Here is an 18159-nt window from a genome sequence, read left to right on the forward strand (position 1 = left end):
CCACCCACTCAGTCACTCACCCACACCTCTGTCTAACCCCCCCCCCCCCCCCCTACAGTTAACTGGCCGCGCACACCGCTGGGCCATCCCAGCACGGCAGGCACCACGGCTTGCTGCTGCCTCATCAGGGGCGGTGACGAGCTCTACGTCGCCCACGTGGGAGACTCGCGAGCCGTCATCGCCCAGCGGCATCCCCGGGGGGGGGGCACCCCCGCCGACGGACCCCCCCCCCCTTCAACGCACCCCGTCTATTCATTGGCCCCCCCTTCCTCACTGCGACCCATTTATTCAGCGGGCCCCCCTTCTTCCTTGCGCCCCATTTATTCAGCGGACCCCCCTTCGGACATGGGCCCCCCTTCTGTGACGGCCCACCTAGCCTGGGACGGAACCCCACCTACGCATGGCCAAGTTGTGGCGGACTTCATAGCGGCCATCGGCCAAGCCGTGGCAACACCGCAACCACCGCCACTGTCACAACCACCACAACTACAACCACAACCACAACCACCACTGTCACAACCACCACAACCACCACCACCGCCACCACTGTCACAACCACCACCACCACTGTCACAACCACCACCACTGTCACAACCACCACCACGGCCACCACTGTCACAACCACCACCGCCACTGTCACAACCACCGCCACTGTCACAACCACCACAACTACAACCACAACCACCACTGTCACAACCACCACAACCACCACCGCCACCACTGTCACAACCACCACCACCACCACTGTCACAACCACCACCACCACTGTCACAACCACCACCACCACCACGGCCACCACCACTGTCACAACCACCACTGTCACAACCACCACCACCACTGTCACAACCACCACCACCACGGCCACCACCACCACCACTGTCACAACCACCACCACCACCACTGTCACAACCACCATCACCACCGCCACCACCACCACTGTCACAACCACCACCACCACTGTCACAACCACCGCCACCATCACGGCCACCACTGTCACAACCACCACCGCCCCGGCAGGAGGTGGACAAGGAGGAGGTGGTGGACGAGGTGGAGGAGGAGGTGGACGAGGTGGTGGACGAGATGGAAGAGGAGGTGGACAAGGAGGTGGTGGTGGACAAGGAGGTGGACAAGGTGGTGGAGGTGGACGAGGTGGTGGAGGAGGTGGACGAGGTGGTGGATGAGGAGGTGGACGAGGTGGAGGACGAGGTGGTGCCGCTACTTGCCGTGGCGTTGACGCGCGACCACAAGCCGGAGGATCCAGTGGAGAGGGAACGCATCGAGAGGCTGGGCGGGCGGTAAGACATTCGTGTGTATGTGTGCCTATGATACCATCAGTAGGCCTGGGCTCTGGGTCGTTCTTCGTGCTTTTGGAGTACCTGACCCTCTGCTCACGATCATTAAGGACCTTCATGATGGTGAGCGGGCCCGGGTAAAACTACGTGGCCGGGAGTCAGAGCCATTCCCTGTACACCTTGGGATGCGACAGGGATGTCCTCTGGCTCCCACATTATTTGACATCTATTTTGACCACGCAGTTTGTGAAGCCTTCAATAGCTGTACCGGGGGAATCTCCATATGGTACAGATATAATGGGAGGCTGATCGATGCCCGGGTGCGGTCAAGGGATGGCTCCCTATTGCTCAACCACGTTATGTCTGCTGATTTGGTAATAGCTGCTCATTCAGAGGAGGAGTTGGAGATGCTGCTGCTGAGACTGGAGCGTGCCACTAAGAGGTGGGGCCTTACCATCAGCCCCACCAAAACTAAGCACCTGCCTGGGTATTTTGTAACCATCGGACACTCCACCCCCACAACTCCCAATCGGTGATGGGGCAGTTGTGGAGAGTGTGGAGAGTTTCCCATACCTGGGCAGTGTGCTTATGACCGGCTCCAGTTTAACAGCAGAGGTCTCACTCCGAATCAGTCGAGTGGCAATATCTTTTCATCGGTTGCGTAACGCTGTGTGGAAGCTACCTGGTCTGTCGCTCCGCACTAAGCTTCAGGTCTTCTCGGCCACGGTCATTCCCTCCCTTCTATACGCTTGCGAAACATGGACCCCCCTAATGGAACATCTTCGCCGGTTAGAAACATGCCTACGATCCATCCTAGGTTTAACCAGACTGGATTGTGTGAGGAGCTCACAAATCCTTGAAAGATCTGGGCAAGGTCCCATCGGTGAGCTCCTCCGGCGGGCAAGGCTGCGATGGCTGTGTCATGTAGCCCGCATGCCCAGCCACCGCATGCCGAAACAGCTTTTGTTCGGCCAGATTGAGGGGGCTAAGCGGGCGCGGCACGGTCTAGAGAAGAGATGGAGTGATGTGGTACAGGAGGACGTGGAGCTGAGTGGACTTGCCGATGACTGGTACCAGCGGTGTCAAGATCGGCCTCTGTGCAGGAGGCTCGTGAAGGACGCTACTGGGCAGTTGGAGGCAGTCGCCCACCAACAACAACGGAGGGCAGAGGAGCGACGCTCACAACAACGAGCGGAGCGCCGGGTGGCTAAAGCACAGCAGGTTGGCACAGTAGGGGGCACAGGTGGTGCATCAGCCAGTCATCTCAGTCAGTCGACCCGTGGCACCTGGGTCTGCCCCGTGACCTCCTGCCAGCGGGCGTTCGACACTTCACGTGGCCTCAGGGTGCACATAGCCTGGCACAAGCGTCGTGGTGACGTCACCACCATTTAGTGGCGAATGGCGGTTGTTGTGTATATATGTGTGTGTATGTGTGTGTGTATGGGTGTATGGGGAGGAGTAGTGTAGTGGTTAGCGCGCTGTGCTACGAACCTGATGACCCGGGTTCGATTCCCGCTCACAGCCAACACCAGTCACGATTATCTGAACCGGTCCAGGGCCTCCCCTAGGTCGACTAAGCCTCAAATGAATACCTGGTGCGAAGTGTAAACATCGCCACTAGGGAGACAAAGGCGGCCGGGCGTGGTGCTGGGCACCCACCCCCTCGTGTACCGTTCCGGCCTTCGTAGGTGCTGCGCGCTAACAGCACTTGCCCCTACAGTCTGTTACAGGCTACACGGGGGATCTTTGTCTTTGTGTGTGCTCGCTAACAGCACTTGCCCCTACAGTCTGTTACAGGCTACACAGGGATCTTTGTCTTTGTGTGTGCTCGCTAACAGCACTTGCCCCTACAGTCTGTTACAGGCTACACGGGGGATCTTTGTCTTTGTGTGTGCTCGCTAACAGCACTTGCCCGTACAGTCTGTTAAGGCTACACGGGGGATCTTTGTCTTTGTGTGTCTGCCCACCAGGGTGATGAGGAAGCCAGGGGGGCCTTGCCGTGTGGCCTGGAGGAGGCCCCTTGTGGCTCACTGCGGCCCTGGGCAGCAAAGCTCAGCCACGGAGGACATCCCCTTCCTGGCCGTGTCACGCTCCCTCGGTACACACACACACACACCTACACACACACCTACACACACACCTATACACACCTACACACACACACCTACACACACACCTACACACACACACACACCTACACACCTACACACACACACCTACACACACCTACACACACACACCTACACACACACCTACACACACACACACCTACACACACACACACACCTACATACACACACACCTACACACACACCTACACAACAACAACAACAACCGCCATTCGCCACTAAGTGGCGGTGACGTCACCACGACGCTTGTGCCAGGCTATGTGCACCCTGAGGCCACGTGAAGTGTCGAACGCCCGCTGGCAGGAGGTCACGGGGCAGACCCAGGTGCCACGGGTCGACTGACTGAGATGACTGGCTGATGCACCACCTGTGCCCCCTACTGTGCCAACCTGCTGTGCTTTAGCCACCCGGCGCTCCGCTCGTTGTTCTGAGCGTCGCTCCTCCGCCCTCCGTTGTTGTTGGAGGGCGACTACCTCCAACTGCCCAGTAGCATCCTTCACGAGCCTCCTCCACAGAGGCCGATCTTGACACCGCTGGTACCAGTCATCGGCAAGTCCACTCAGCTCCACGTCCTCCTGTACCACATCACTCCATCTCTTCTCTAGCCCGTGCCGTGCTCGTTTAGCCCCCTCAATCCGGCCGAACAAAAGCTGTTTCGGCATGCGGTGGCTGGGCATGCGGGCTACATGACCCAGCCATCGCAGCCTTGCCCGCCGGAGGAGCTCACCGATGGTGCCTTGCCCAGATCTTTCAAGAATTTGTGAGCTCCTCACACAATCCAGCCTGGTTAAACCCAGGATGGATCGTAGGCAGGCCAGCCTAAATGTTTCACACCGGCGAAGATGTTCCATTAGGGGGGTCCACGTTTCGCAAGCGTAGAGAAGGGAGGGAATGACCGTGGCCGAGAAGACTTGACGCTTAGTGCGGAGCGACAGACTAGGTAGCTTCCACACAGCGTTACGCAACCGATGAAAAGATATTGCCGCTCGACTGATTCGGAGTGAGACCTCTGCTGTTAAACTGGAGCCGGTCATAAGCACACTGCCCAGATTTGGGAAACTCTCCACTCTCTCCACAACTGCCCCATCACCGATTGGGAGTTGTGGGGGTGGAGTGTCCGATGGTACAAAATACCCAGGCAGGTGCTTAGTTTTGGTGGGGCTGATGGTAACGCTCCACCTCTTAGTGGCACGCTCCAGTCTCAGCAGCAGCGTCTCAAACTCCTCCTCTGAATGAGCAGCTATTACCAAATCATCAGCATACATGACGTGATTGAGCAATAGGGAGCCATCCCTTGACCGCACCCGGGCATCGATCAGCCTACCATTATATATGTACCATATGGAGATTCCCCCGGTACAGCTATTGAAGGCTTCATGAACTACATGGTCAAAATAGATGTCAAATAATGTGGGAGCCAGAGGACATCCCTGTCGCACCCCAAGGTGTACAGGGAATGGCTCTGACTCCCGGCCACGTAGTTTTACCTGGGCCCGCTCACCATCATGAAGGTCCTTAATGATCGTGAGCAGAGGGTCAGGTACTCCAAAAGCACGAAGAACAACCCAGAGCCCAGGTCTACTGATGGTATCATAGGCCTTGACCAGGTCAAGAAAGCAGATATGTAGTCTTTTTGGAATTCCCTACACTTCTGCTGTAGCAGACGGACAGAAAATATGGCATCTTTGCAGGACCGCCCTTTCCTGAAACCGCATTGGGGCTCCGCAAGCCTCTCCTCAGCGTGCCTGGCAAGGCGATGTTGAATAATCCTTGCCAGGACCTTTCCCGGCACACTGAGGAGTGAGATGCCCCTGTAGTTGTTACAGTCTGTGCGGTCCCACTTCTTAAAAAGGGGGACCACCAGGGCATCCTTCCAATCCTGCGGAACCCGTCCAGTGGTCCAGACTGTTGTTATGATGTCATATAGGGCAGTCTGTGCACAAACGCCGCCCTCCCTCAGCATTTCACTTGGGAGATCATCTCTGCCCGCTGCCTTTCCTGGTCTCAGACTCCGGATCGCCTTCAGTACTTCCTCAACAGATGGCACCTCAGCCAGCCACTCACAGGGGGTGACTTCTTCCAATATTTGAGGCACCGCAGCCTCAGCAGGGTCATCCTCACTTTGTGCCACGATGTTTTCCCGGCTGAGGGATTTTCCCTCCCCCAGGACCTCACAGAAATGCTCAGCAAATCTGCAAACCTGTTCCTGGGGGTCGAAGATTGGGTCACCGTTTTTTCCCCTAATGATGGTAATAGGTGTGGCGCTGCAGATTACTTTTTTGATGGAGTTAAATAGAGATTTGTGATCACGGGCCACTGAGGCAGACTCCATCTCCTCAGCAACCCGCGACCACCACCCATCCTTGCAGCACCTCATGGCTCTCCGAACCTCCGAGCGAAGGCTGCAGTAAGCCTCCTCATTCTCTGACGTGGGATTCTGTAACCGATGACAGTGGGCCTGTCGTTTTTTCTCAACCATCCTGAACACCTCCTCTGTCAGCCAGGGTCTCTGGGGAGGTCTGGACCGCGTACCCAAAGCAGCCATTGCAGCTGCATGAGTCACAGTCCTAAACCTCGCCCATTTACCCTCGACATCAGGAGGAGTCGGGGACGATGCCAATCCCAGCCGCAAGCGATGATGAAATTCTCGCTTGCAACTTTCATCAGATAACTGAGACCAGGCCACTTTAGGTTGGAATGGGGTCCTGGGTGTACACCCACCACCGGAGTTTAAGAATAACAGGCACATCTTACAGATGACTAGTCAGATGGTCAGAAGGCAGATCAGCTCCACGGTAGGTCCTGGTGTCAAGGACATGGGCTCGCATCCGCTGGTCCGTCACTATGTAGTCCAGCAGATGTTCTTGCTTGGACCCGGCATGCATCCATGATGTTGTGTGGATGCGCCGATGCCGGAACAGCGTGTTGGTAATTACTAGCCCATGGGCTGCACAAAAATCTAGCAGCCTTCTACCGTTGTTATTGAGCTGATCTGGCCCATGCCCTCCAATCACTCCAGACCAGGTGCCAGTATCATGACCAACTCGGGCATTGAAGTCACCCAACATGATGACTCTATCCCGAGGGGCCACTTTAGCCAGCACCTGTGACAGGAGGTCATAGAAGGCATCTGACTCATCGGCTTTGCCTGCATCCCACCACGGATGTTCATCTTCGGTGGGGGCATAAGTAACCACGACCACCATTCCTCGCCTCCAGTTGATGGGAAGGAGAGCCCAAAGTAGCCTGGGATTTACAGCTTCCCACACCTCACCGCCATGTTCCCACGCCCCTTTATTCTTTTGTTCAAAAGAAGAGCCACACCCTGTTGTTTGGCAGTCTGCTGCCCCGAGTAGAGGACTGTCCACCCCTCATAGTGGCAGGAGCCAGAGCCGGTCCACCAGACCTCCTGAATGCCACATAGATCCAGGCGGTACCGGTCCAGCTCCCGACAGAGGAGTGGCAGCCTCTCCTCCGCAGTGAGTGTTCGAACATTCCACGTGGCCACCCGTAGTGGTTTTTCGTTGTTTCTGGAGGAGCCCCGAGGGTAGATATTCAATCTCCTGGCTCCGCCAATTGGGGTTTGGCCAGGAGACGTCATAGACGCCTGGCCTCCCCGGGCCTCCGGCACAAGCTTATTAGTTATATATTCTTAATTCGTGGTTTAGTGGTAATTAATTGAAGTGGAGGGGTTACCAGCCCCTCGCATCCATCCAGAGCCCCCGTTTAGCCCCTGTGGTGGACACATATGCCATGAGGGGAGGAGCCAATCAAAATTGGACCTCCCCCCACAGCACTGTCCACGACAGAGTTGCCCGTCCGGCACACACACCTACACACACACACACCTACACACACCTACACACACCTACACACACACCTACACACACACCTATACACACCCGTGGCATCTCCTGGCGACCTCCTGCCAGCGGGCATTCGACACTTCATCTGGCGTTAAAAGTGCACGTAGCCTGGCACAGGCGCCCTGGTTATGTCATCGCCACCTAGTGGCGAATGGCGGTTGTTGTGAAACGTGTGTTCATGTATATGTGTGTGTACGCGTAGGTGTGTTTACGTGTGTGTTTACGAGTGTGTGTACGTGTGTGTACGTGTGTGTGTGTACGTGTGTGTGTGTACGTGTGTGTGTACGTGTGTGTACGTGTGTGTACGTGTGTACGTGTGTGTGTGTGTGTACGTGTGTGCGTGTGTACGTGTGTGTGTACGTGTGTCCGTGTGTGTACGTGTCCGTGTGTGTGTACGTGTGTGTGTGTGTACGTGTGTGTACGTGTGTGTGTGTGTACGTGTGTAAGTGTGTGTGTACGTGTGTGTACGTGTGTGTGTGTACGTGTGTGTGTGTACGTGTGTGTGTACGTGTGTGCGTACGTGTGTACGTGTGTGCGTGTGTGTGTACGTGTGTACGTGTGTGTGTGTACGTGTGTGTGTGTACGTGTGTGTGTACGTGTGTGTGTACGTGTGTGTGTGTACGTGTGTACGTGTGTGTGTGTACGTGTGTGTACGTGTGTGAGTGTGTACGTGTGTGTGTGTGTGTACGTGTGTGTGTGTACGTGTGTGTGTGTACGTGTGTGTGTGTACGTGTGTGTGAGTGTGTACGTGTGTGAGTGTGTACGTGTGTGAGTGTGTACGTGTGTGTGTGTGTACGTGTGTACGTGTGTGTGTACATGTGGGTGTGTGTGTGTACGTGTGTGTGTGTACGTGTGTGTGTGTACGTGTGTGTGTGTGGTACGTGTGTGTGTGTACGTGTGTGTGTGTACGTGTGTGTGTACGTGTGTGTGTGTGTGTTGGCGATATCCCACAGGGGACCTCTGGAGCTACGACTTTGCGAGCGCCCAGTTTGTGGTCTCCCCGGAGCCGGACGTCAGCGCCTACAGGCTGGACCCAGGGCACCACCGCTACCTGGTGCTGGCCACCGACGGAGTCTGGGATGTCCTCACGCCCACAGAGGCCGTGGCGCTCTGTCATCGTGCGGACGCACAGCAGCAGCAGCGAGCACGGGCACGTCTACATACACACACACACACGTCTACATACACACAAACGTCTACATACACACACACACGTCTACATACATACACACACACGTCTACATACACACACACACGTCTACATACACACACGTCTACATACACACACACACGTTTACACACACACTATACACACACACACGTCTACATACACTCACACACGTCTACATACACACACACATGTCTACATACACACACACACGTCTACATACACACACACGTCTACATACACACACACACACGTCTACATACACACACACGTCTACATACACACACACACGTCTACATACACACACACACACACGTCTACATACACACACACGTCTACATACACACACACATCTACATACACACACACACACACGTCTACACACACACACACGTCTACATACACACACACACTATACATACACATACACACACTATATACACACACAACAACAACAACAACCGCCATTCGCCACTAAGTGGCGGTGACGTCACCACGACGCTTGTGCCAGGCTATGTGCACCCTGAGGCCACGTGAAGTGTCGAACGCCCGCTGGCAGGAGGTCACGGGGCAGACCCAGGTGCCACGGGTCGACTGACTGAGATGACTGGCTGATGCACCACCTGTGCCCCCTACTGTGCCAACCTCCTGTGCTTTAGCCACCCGGCGCTCCGCTCGCTGTTGTGAGCGTCGCTCCTCCACCCTCCGTTGTTGTTGGAGGGCGACTGACTCCAACTGCCCAGTAGCATCCTTCACGAGCCTCCTCCACAGAGGCCGATCTTGACACCGCTGGTACCAGTCATCGGCAAGTCCACTCAGCTCCACGTCCTCCTGTACCACATCACTCCATCTCTTTTCTAGCCCGTGCCACGCCCGCTTAGCCCCCTCGTCTACATACACACACACACACGTCTACATACACACACACGTCTACACACACACACGTCTACATACACACACGTCTACATACACACACACACACACACGTCTACATACACACACACACGTCTACATACACACACACGTCTACACACACACGTCTACGCACACACACGTCTACATACACACACGTCTACATACACACACACGTCTACATACACACACACACACGTCTACATACACACACACGTCTACATACACACACACGTCTACACACACACACGTCTACATACACACACACGTCTACATACACACACACACACTATACACTTACACACGTCTACATACACACACACACTATATACACACACACACACGTCTACATACACACACACACGTCTACATACACACACACACGTCTACATACACACACACACACGTCTACATACACACACACGTCTACATACACACACACTATATACATACATACACACACACGTCTACATACACACACGTCTACACACACACACACACGTCTACATACACACATACTATGTACATACACACATACACACGTCTACATGCACTTACACGTCTCATCCTGCAGGCCAGCGGCGGTGGTGCCGGTGGTTGTGCTGCTGGTGGTGCCGGTGGTTGTGCCGGTGTTTGTGCTGCTGGTGGTGCCGGTGGTTGTGCTGGTGGTGCTGCCGGTGGTTGTGCCGGTGGTTGTGCTGCTGGTGGTGCCGGTTGTTGTGCCGGTGGTTCGAGCAGCAGCAGCAGCGGTGTAGACCTGACGCCGGCGCAGGCGCTGGTGGCGGAGGCGCTGTCCCGCTGGCACCGGCTCGGCACCAAGGCCGACAACGTGAGCGCCGTGGTGGCGCGGCTGTGCCCGTCGGCGGCGTCGCCGGCGCCCCGGCTCGGTGCCGACGGCGCCGCCGGCGCCGAGCTCGTTGCCGGCGGAGGAGGAGGAATGGTCGCTGGTGGTGGTGGTGGCGCCGTCCCTGCGTCAGCCCTGGCCAGGAGTGGAACCAAGGTTCTACGAGAGCCGGGCACCGAGGAGCTACCCAGCAACAACAGCAGCAGCAGCAACAACAACAGCAACAGCAGCAGCAACAACAGCAGCAGCAGCAGCGGCAACAGCAGCAGTGGGAAGTTCACTCCACTGCTGGCTGACCTGGTGAGGGCACCGTCACGATGCGTGGTGTGTGTGTGTACGTGTGTGTGTATGTGTGTGCGTGTGTACGTGTGTTTGTGTGTATGTGTATTTGTGTGCGTGTGTACGTGTGTTTGTGTGTATGTGTATTTGTCTGCGTGTGTATGTGTGCGTGTTTGTGTGTGTGTACGTGTGCGTGTGTATGCGTGTGTGTGTGCGTGTGTGTACGTGTGTTTGTGTGTATGTGTGTACGTGTGTGTGTGTATGTGTGTTTGTGTGTATGTGTGGGGAGCGATAGTGTAGCGGTTAGCGCGCTGCGCTATGAACCTGGCGACCCGGGTTCGATTCCCGCTCACGGCCAACACCAGTGACGATTATCTGAACCGGTCCCGGGCCTCCCCTAGGTCGACTCAGCCTCAAATGAGTACCTGGTGCGGTGTGTAAACATCGCCACTAGGGAGACAAAGGCGGTCGGGCGTGGTGCTGGCCACCCACCCCCTCGTGTACCGTTCCGGCCTTCATAGGTGCTCGCTAACAGCACTTGCCCCTACAGTCTGTTACAGGCTATATGGGGGATCTTTGATCTTTGTGTGTATGTGTGCGTGTTTGTGTGTGTTTGTGTGTATGTGTTTGTGTGTGTACGTGTGTGTGTATATGTGTTTGTGTGTGTATGTGTGTTTGTGTGTATGTGTGTTTGTGTGTATGTGTGTGTGTATGTGTGTGTGTTTGTGTGTACGTGTGTTTGTGTGTACGTGTGTGTGTACGTGTGTGTGTGGATGTGTACGTGTGTGTGTACGTGTGTTTCTGTGTATGTGTGTTTGTGTGTAAGTGTGCGTGTGTTTGTCTGTCCGGCGAAACGATCCCCTACCTCATTGGTGTCAGACGGTAATGCTGTGACTCTGTGTGGTGAGTCTATGGGTCTCTGTGTGTGGTGAGTCTATGGGTCTCTGTGTGGTGAGTCTATGGGTCTCTGTGTGTGGTGAGTCTATGGGTCTCTGTGTGTGGTGAGTCTATGGGTCTCTGTGTGTGGTGAGTCTATGGGTCTCTGTGTGTGGTGAGTCTATGGGTCTCTGTGTGTGGTGAGTCTATGGGTCTCTGTGTGTGGTGAGTCTATGGGTCTCTGTGTGTGGTGAGTCTATGAGTCTCTGTGTGTGGTGAGTCTATGGGTCTCTGTGTGTGGTGAGTCTATAGGTCTCTGTGTGTGGTGAGTCTATGAGTCTCTGTGTGTGGTGAGTCTATGGGTCTCTGTGTGTGGTGAGTCTATGGGTCTCTGTGTGTGGTGAGTCTATGAGTCTCTGTGTGTGGTGAGTCTGTGGGTCTCTGTGTGTGGTGAGTCTGTGGGTCTCTGTGTGTGGTGAGTCTATGGGTCTCTGTGTGTGGTGAGTCTATGGGTCTCTGTGTGTGGTGAGTCTATGGGTCTCTGTGTGTGGTGAGTCTATGAGTCTCTGTGTGTGGTGAGTCTATGGGTCTCTGTGTGTGGTGAGTCTATGGGTCTCTGTGTGTGGTGAGTCTATGAGTCTCTGTGTGTGGTGAGTCTATGGGTCTCTGTGTGTGGTGAGTCTATGAGTCTCTGTGTGTGGTGAGTCTATGGGTCTCTGTGTGGTGAGTCTATGGGTCTCTGTGTGTGGTGAGTCTATGGGTCTCTGTGTGTGGTGAGTCTATGGGTCTCTGTGTGTGGTGAGTCTATGGGTCTCTGTGTGTGGTGAGTCTATGGGTCTCTGTGTGTGGTGAGTCTATGGGTCTCTGTGTGTGGTGAGTCTATGGGTCTCTGTGTGTGGTGAGTCTATGAGTCTCTGTGTGTGGTGAGTCTATGGGTCTCTGTGTGTGGTGAGTCTATAGGTCTCTGTGTGTGGTGAGTCTATGAGTCTCTGTGTGTGGTGAGTCTATGGATCTCTGTGTGTGGTGAGTCTATGGGTCTCTGTGTGTGGTGAGTCTATGAGTCTCTGTGTGTGGTGAGTCTATGGGTCTCTGTGTGTGGTGAGTCTATGGGTCTCTGTGTGTGGTGAGTCTATGAGTCTCTGTGTGTGGTGAGTCTATGGGTCTCTGTGTGTGGTGAGTCTATGGGTCTCTGTGTGTGGTGAGTCTATGGGTCTCTGTGTGTGATGAGTCTATGGGTTTCGGTGTGTGGTGAGTCTATGGGTCTCTGTGTGTGGTGAGACTATGGGTCTCTGTGTGGTGAGTCTGTGGGTCTCTGTGTGTGGTGAGTCTATGGGTCTCTGTGTGTGGTGAGTCTATGGGTCTCTGTGTGTTGTGAGTCTATGGGTCTCTGTGTGTGGTGAGTCTATGGGTCTCTATGTGGTGAGTCTATGGGTCTCTCTGTGTGGTGAGTCTATGGGCCTCTGTGTGTGGTGAGTCTATGGGTCTCTGTGTGTGGTGAGTCTATGGGTCTCTGTGTGTGGTGAGTCTATGGGTCTCTGTGTGTGGTGAGTCTATGGGTCTCTGTGTGTGGTGAGTCTATGGGTCTCTGTGTGTGGTGAGTCTATGGGTCTCTGTGTGTGGTGAGTCTATGGGTCTCTATGTGTGGTGAGTCTATGGGTCTCTATGTGGTGAGTCTATGGGTCTCTGTGTGTGGGTAACTCCCCACCCCCTCCCTTTCCAGGGCTGCAGCCAGGAGGAGATTCCCAGCAAGCGCAGCCGCAGGAGCGGTCCTCACGAGGGCACCGCCTCGGACTAGCGCCTCAGACTAGCGCCTCAGACTAGCGCCTCAGACTAGCACCTCAGACTAGCGCCTCAGACTAGCGCCTCAGACTAGCGCCTCAGACTAGTGCCTCAGACTAGTACCTCAGACTAGCGCCTCAGACTAGCACCTCAGACTAGCGCCTCAGACTAGCGCCTCAGACTAGCGCCTCAGACTGGCGCCTCAGACTAGCGCCTCAGACTAGCGCCTCAGACTAGCACCTCAGACTAGCGCCTCAGACTAGCACCTCAGACTAGCGCCTCAGACTAGCACCTCAGACTAGCGCCTCAGACTGGCGCCTCAGACTAGCGCCTCAGACTAGCGCCTCAGACTAGCACCTCAGACTAGCGCCTCAGACTAACGCCTCAGACTAGCTCCTCAGACTAGTGCCTCAGACTAGTGCCTCAGACTAGCGCCTCAAACTGGTGCCTCAGACTAGCACCTCAGACTGGCGCCTCAGACTAGCGCCTCAGACTAGTTCCTCAGACTAGCGCCTCAGACTAGTGCCTCAGACTAGTGCCTCAGACTAGTGCCTCAGACTAGCGCCTCAGACTAGTGCCTCAGACTAGCGCCTCAGACTGGCGCCTCAGACTAGCGCCTCAGACTAGCGCCTCAGACTAGCGCCTCAGACTAGCGGGGACCCTGGTAGAGGGACCCCGGTAGAGGGACCCTGGTAGAGGGACCCTGGTAGTGGGACCCTGGTAGAGGGACCCTGGTAGAGGGACCCTGGTAGAGGGACCCTGGTAGAGGCCTGGTAGTGGGACCCTGGTAGTGGGACCCTGGTAGTGGGACCCTGGTAGAGGGACCCCGGTAGAGGGACCCTGGTAGTGGGACCCCGGTAGAGGGACCCCGGTAGAGGGACCCTGGTAGAGGGACCCTGGTAGTGGGACCCTGGTAGAGGGACCCCGGTAGAGGGACCCTGGTAGAGGGACTCTGATAGTGGGACCCTGGTAGAGGGACCTTGGTAGGGGGACCCCAGTAGAGGGACCCCGGTAGAGGGACCCTGGTAGAGGGACCCTGGTAGAGGGACCCTGGTAGAGGGACCCCGGTAGTGGGACCCCGGTAGAGGGACCCCGGTAGAGGGACCCTGGTAGAGGGACCCTGGTAGAGGGACCCCGGTAGAGGGACCCCGGTAGAGGGACCCCGGTAGAGGGACCCCGGTAGAGGGACCCCCTCGTCCGCGTGCCGCTCTCGTCACGTCCCGGTCGTTGGCGGCGATGGCGACGACGTCGCGAGTGAAGGTTTTGTTTTTGGCGTGAGGGAGAGCTGCCCAGGTCCTGGGGGGCTGTCCCCCCTCCTCCTCCCCCCCCCCATCCTCCCCCCCCCCCGATTGTTGTAGCCCCCCACGAAACTCTTTAGTCGGACGCGGCGGCGGTGTGGACGACGACGGTGGCGGCGGAAGTGGCGAAGGTGGCGAAGGTGATCCACGCGAACACGGAGGAGGGCGATGATGGGTGGTGGCGGCGTCTCTCTCCAGGGCGATGTCTCGTCTCTCTCTGGGCGTGCGATCCGCATGGCTAGCGCATCGATGTTAGGGGTTTGATCGCTGTGTGTGTCTGTGTGTGTCTGTGTGTGTGTCTGTGTGTGTGTCTGTGTGTGTCTGTGTGTGTGTGTCTGTGTGTGTGTCTGTGTGTGTGTGTGTGTCTGTATGTGTGTCTGTGTGTGTGTCTGTGTGTGTGTCTGCGCGTACACTTATTTGTTAATTGTTTTTATTAAGTATTAAATAGTTGTTGACGATTTTGCGGCGTTTGAAATTGTTCATTTGTTTGGGCTGCCAGAATTGAGGCCCATTTTGCTTAGTCGTAACGTGTGTAAGTTAGACCTTACGTATCGCTTGATTGATGAATGATTGCGAGCGTTATCGGTTCTAGTTAACGTAAGCTCTGCAGTGATTCTCACAGTGCTAAGACATTCGTATTGTCCATCTCAGTCATGGCGGGGGGGCTGTTTAATGCTTATCATAGACGTGATAAGTCGGGCAATACAAATGATAGCCAGGATAAGATTCAGACTTTAAATCCTAGTCTGGATAGGTAATATAATGAATTTCGTAGATAGGATGAGTATGGTAATACAAATGATAGCTGAAACATGTGTTAAGGGGCCGTCCATAAATGACGTAACGCACCTGGGGGGGGTGGGGGAGGGGTCAGACATTTGTGACGATGTGTGACGAGAAATGTGACGTCACGTCAAAATGCGCAACTTTAAATAAACACGTCCTGCTGAATTAAAGAGTAAACAGACTTCTTAATAAACGTTTCCTGATGACAGTGAGCACACACCCGGCATGCACGTGCCTTGACACTCACTACAGTCAGGACACAGAAAGAACATTTATTTGATGAAGTGGGAGAGAGATGCTGTGGTAAGAGGTTATACAGTGTCGGTAAGAGAGGGGGGTAGGGGGAGGGGAGCGTCCACGCAATTCTTGCTGTGGTTTTCCCAATGATGATGATGGACGCTTGTGTTACAATCGAAACGTCGTCATTTATTTTATTACCTACGTGACTTTACCGAAAGAACCAAAGACCATGCTTCCTCTTTGCGATAAGATATCATTAAACCTGGGTACAATGTATATGTGTGTGTGTGCACCCTTGTGGAGATAATGCATACTAGAATTTAAATAAAAACCTAGTGGCATTTGGTACGCTTCGTACCAAGACAGTTGTTATATATCCATATGGTTTTATTTTCTGGGTGAGATCACTTCAATAAAAATGTGCCGTTAAACCCGCCAACCAATTGGTATGGTATCACGTAAATAGAACGTGGACAATTCCTTACTAGTACAGCACACCGCTGTGTTTGAGTGTAAATAGAACGTGGACAATTCCTTACTAGTGTAGAGGTGTTAACTACGCGCTGTTGCGTAACCTGCGTTGCCACCAGGGCAGTGCAGCATTACCCCTGGGTACAACGGTTGGGGTCAGTCGAGGTGAAACGGATCGTGGCCAGGGTTTGGTGCGAACCAATCAGACGGTTCCACGTGGGAATGTATGATTGGTTCTACCTGGCCACGAAGGGGTATAATACGGGTGACCCAACGGACCTCGGGAAGTTCTCTCCCTGCACAAAGACAGAAGACTGGGCTGAAGCCTAGCTAGGACCCTGGACCAGCCTTTCAGCCCTTCTAAGGGCTAAGGCTCGGCATACCCAGTGGTCAGGACCCACCGGGCCAGCGGTGGGTCAGATAGCCTCCCCTAGGTCCTAGCCGGAGGACTAGGATAGCGGTAGACGTGTGAGTCCTGCCAAGTCCGGAGGTTGTACCTCCTTAGGTATCAAGGAGGTTAGCGGTAGACGTGTGAGTCCCACCAGGTCCGGAGGCTGTACCTCCCTAGGGTATCGGGTGAGGGGACCGAATATCCCTCTGTGTGTGTTAAGCGTTGTATAAGGAAATAATACAATAAACCGAGTGTGCCTCCTAAAGAAGTTTGCTCGTCCTTACAACACTACAACTGGAGTCAGAAGTGGTTGGAAATGGAAACCAGAAGTTCAGCCCACGCGCAGAGCCAGAACGAAGATAACGCTGTCTCACCTGCAAGCACCGCCAGCTCCGCTGAAAACGCTGCCGCGTTGACGGCCGTCCAGCCACCGGTTGAGTAGCCGGTTGCTCCCCCTGCCATGGGGGACGGACTCAGGGCAGCACACGGCCGTCTCGCTCAACTCCTACACGCCGCGGCCTCCATTCTCGAAGAGATCAACTTGGAGGTTGCGGGCAGGCCGAGTCAACCGCCGGCAGACGTTCCCGCCATCGGCCGGGGCAGACATTTTGATTTTCCCGCCGGGGAACCACGTGATTCCGCCGGAAGCGGAAGCCAGGGGCATCCTGGGAACGCGGGGGGCCAATCACAACCCGCAACGTCATCAGCACGCGACGCTGCAGATTCAAGTTCCTCAGCAGACGCCGCGTCATCACTGTACCGACACGGTACAGTAGACTCTATCGGCCGGGAAATCGCCGATCTCCGGCTCGAGACGGTACAAGCTGAGGGGGAGACGACGTCCGCCCTCCAACAACGCCTGCCCATCTTCCGAGAATTCACATCTGAAGGGGGCAACTGGGCGGCGTTCCAGCGTCGCTTCCTGAGCCACCAAGAGATGGTGGGCTGGTCGGACGCACAGGCGCTCCGAGCACTACCGGCCACTTTGGATGACGATGCTCTCGCCTCGCTCCTCACCATCCCCAGGCAACAAAGGGCGACTCTTCAATCGGCCCTCCGACGGATGTCCGACGTGTACTGGCCTCCATCCGACGTCCGCAGCCGATTTTACGACAGGCGACGCCGCCCTAAAGAGTCTCCGTTGGCATTCCGGACCGCTCTACTGGCGATGGCAAGAGCGGGTTACCCTCGCATGGACGACGAGGCCATCGATGCCATCGTTCTCCAGAAGATGCTGGAGCTGGCGCGTGAGCTGCGCATCGTCATCCAAGCAGTGGACGACGACGGTATGTGCTCGCTACGAGCCGCTCGGTGCATCCACGCACATCTGCTGCTCCACACGGAATCGACCATCGCCACCTCGGCTTCGACGTCGGAGCCTGCCAGCAGGGACGCCGAGTTCTCCCCCGACCGGGCCTTCATGGCGACCAGGTCAACGGGCCGGCGATCGTCCGACCACGCTGGTCGCCGCAACGACCAGCAGCGGGGACGGCCTGCTCCACGCGGCGACTTGACGTGCTTCAACTGTGGCCGACGAGGCCACATCTCCTCTGACTGCCGTGCGCCTTGACGACGCCCCTCCGCATCCCGGGGCCAGGACTACAGGACGTCCACGGCATCGCGGCAAAACCAAGCAAGTCGCGACGCCTCTCACGCTCGGCCCTCATTCACACCATACACACTGCAACGCACCATAAGAAGGGCTCGCGATTCGGCGTGTGATGGGGGGTATTCTGGCGTTTGTTCGCGGCCACTCGGACCTGGGCAGTGGTCTGAGTTGGCCCATAGGGTAGTCGCAGCGACGGCAGGTTCGTCCGTGGTTGTCGGA

The 18159-nt window shown here is 55.6% G+C and overlaps 1 protein-coding gene across 1 annotated transcript; it reads left to right on the plus strand.

The window, feature by feature from the left end:
• Positions 1 to 87: 87 nt before the first annotated feature.
• On the plus strand, positions 88 to 13210 carry LOC142910374 (uncharacterized). Its single transcript, XM_076059983.1, has 5 exons — positions 88 to 1295; positions 3263 to 3390; positions 8241 to 8463; positions 9947 to 10511; positions 13087 to 13210. The coding sequence occupies exons 1-5, from the start codon at positions 346 to 348 to the stop codon at positions 13159 to 13161; spliced, it is 1941 nt and encodes a 646-aa protein (XP_075916098.1). The 5' UTR covers positions 88 to 345; the 3' UTR covers positions 13162 to 13210.
• The last annotated feature ends 4949 nt before the right edge of the window (positions 13211 to 18159 follow it).

This window comes from Petromyzon marinus, unplaced genomic scaffold (genome assembly GCF_048934315.1).
Source record: "Petromyzon marinus isolate PM22_M1 ecotype Great Lakes invasive population unplaced genomic scaffold, UKy_Petmar_22M1.pri1.0 PM_G_Scaffold_141, whole genome shotgun sequence".
NCBI classification, from domain to species: Eukaryota; Metazoa; Chordata; class Hyperoartia; order Petromyzontiformes; family Petromyzontidae; genus Petromyzon; species Petromyzon marinus.

Excerpts from the sequence above, each read along its gene's own strand:
- LOC142910374 (XM_076059983.1), top strand. The coding sequence starts at position 346 with ATGGGCCCCCCTTCTGTGACGGCCCACCTAGCCTGGGACGGAACCCCA. Across the intron at positions 1,296-3,262 it reads ATCGAGAGGCTGGGCGGGCG|GGTGATGAGGAAGCCAGGGG; the intron begins GTAAGACATTCG and ends TCTGCCCACCAG. Across the intron at positions 3,391-8,240 it reads GGCCGTGTCACGCTCCCTCG|GGGACCTCTGGAGCTACGAC; the intron begins GTACACACACAC and ends GATATCCCACAG.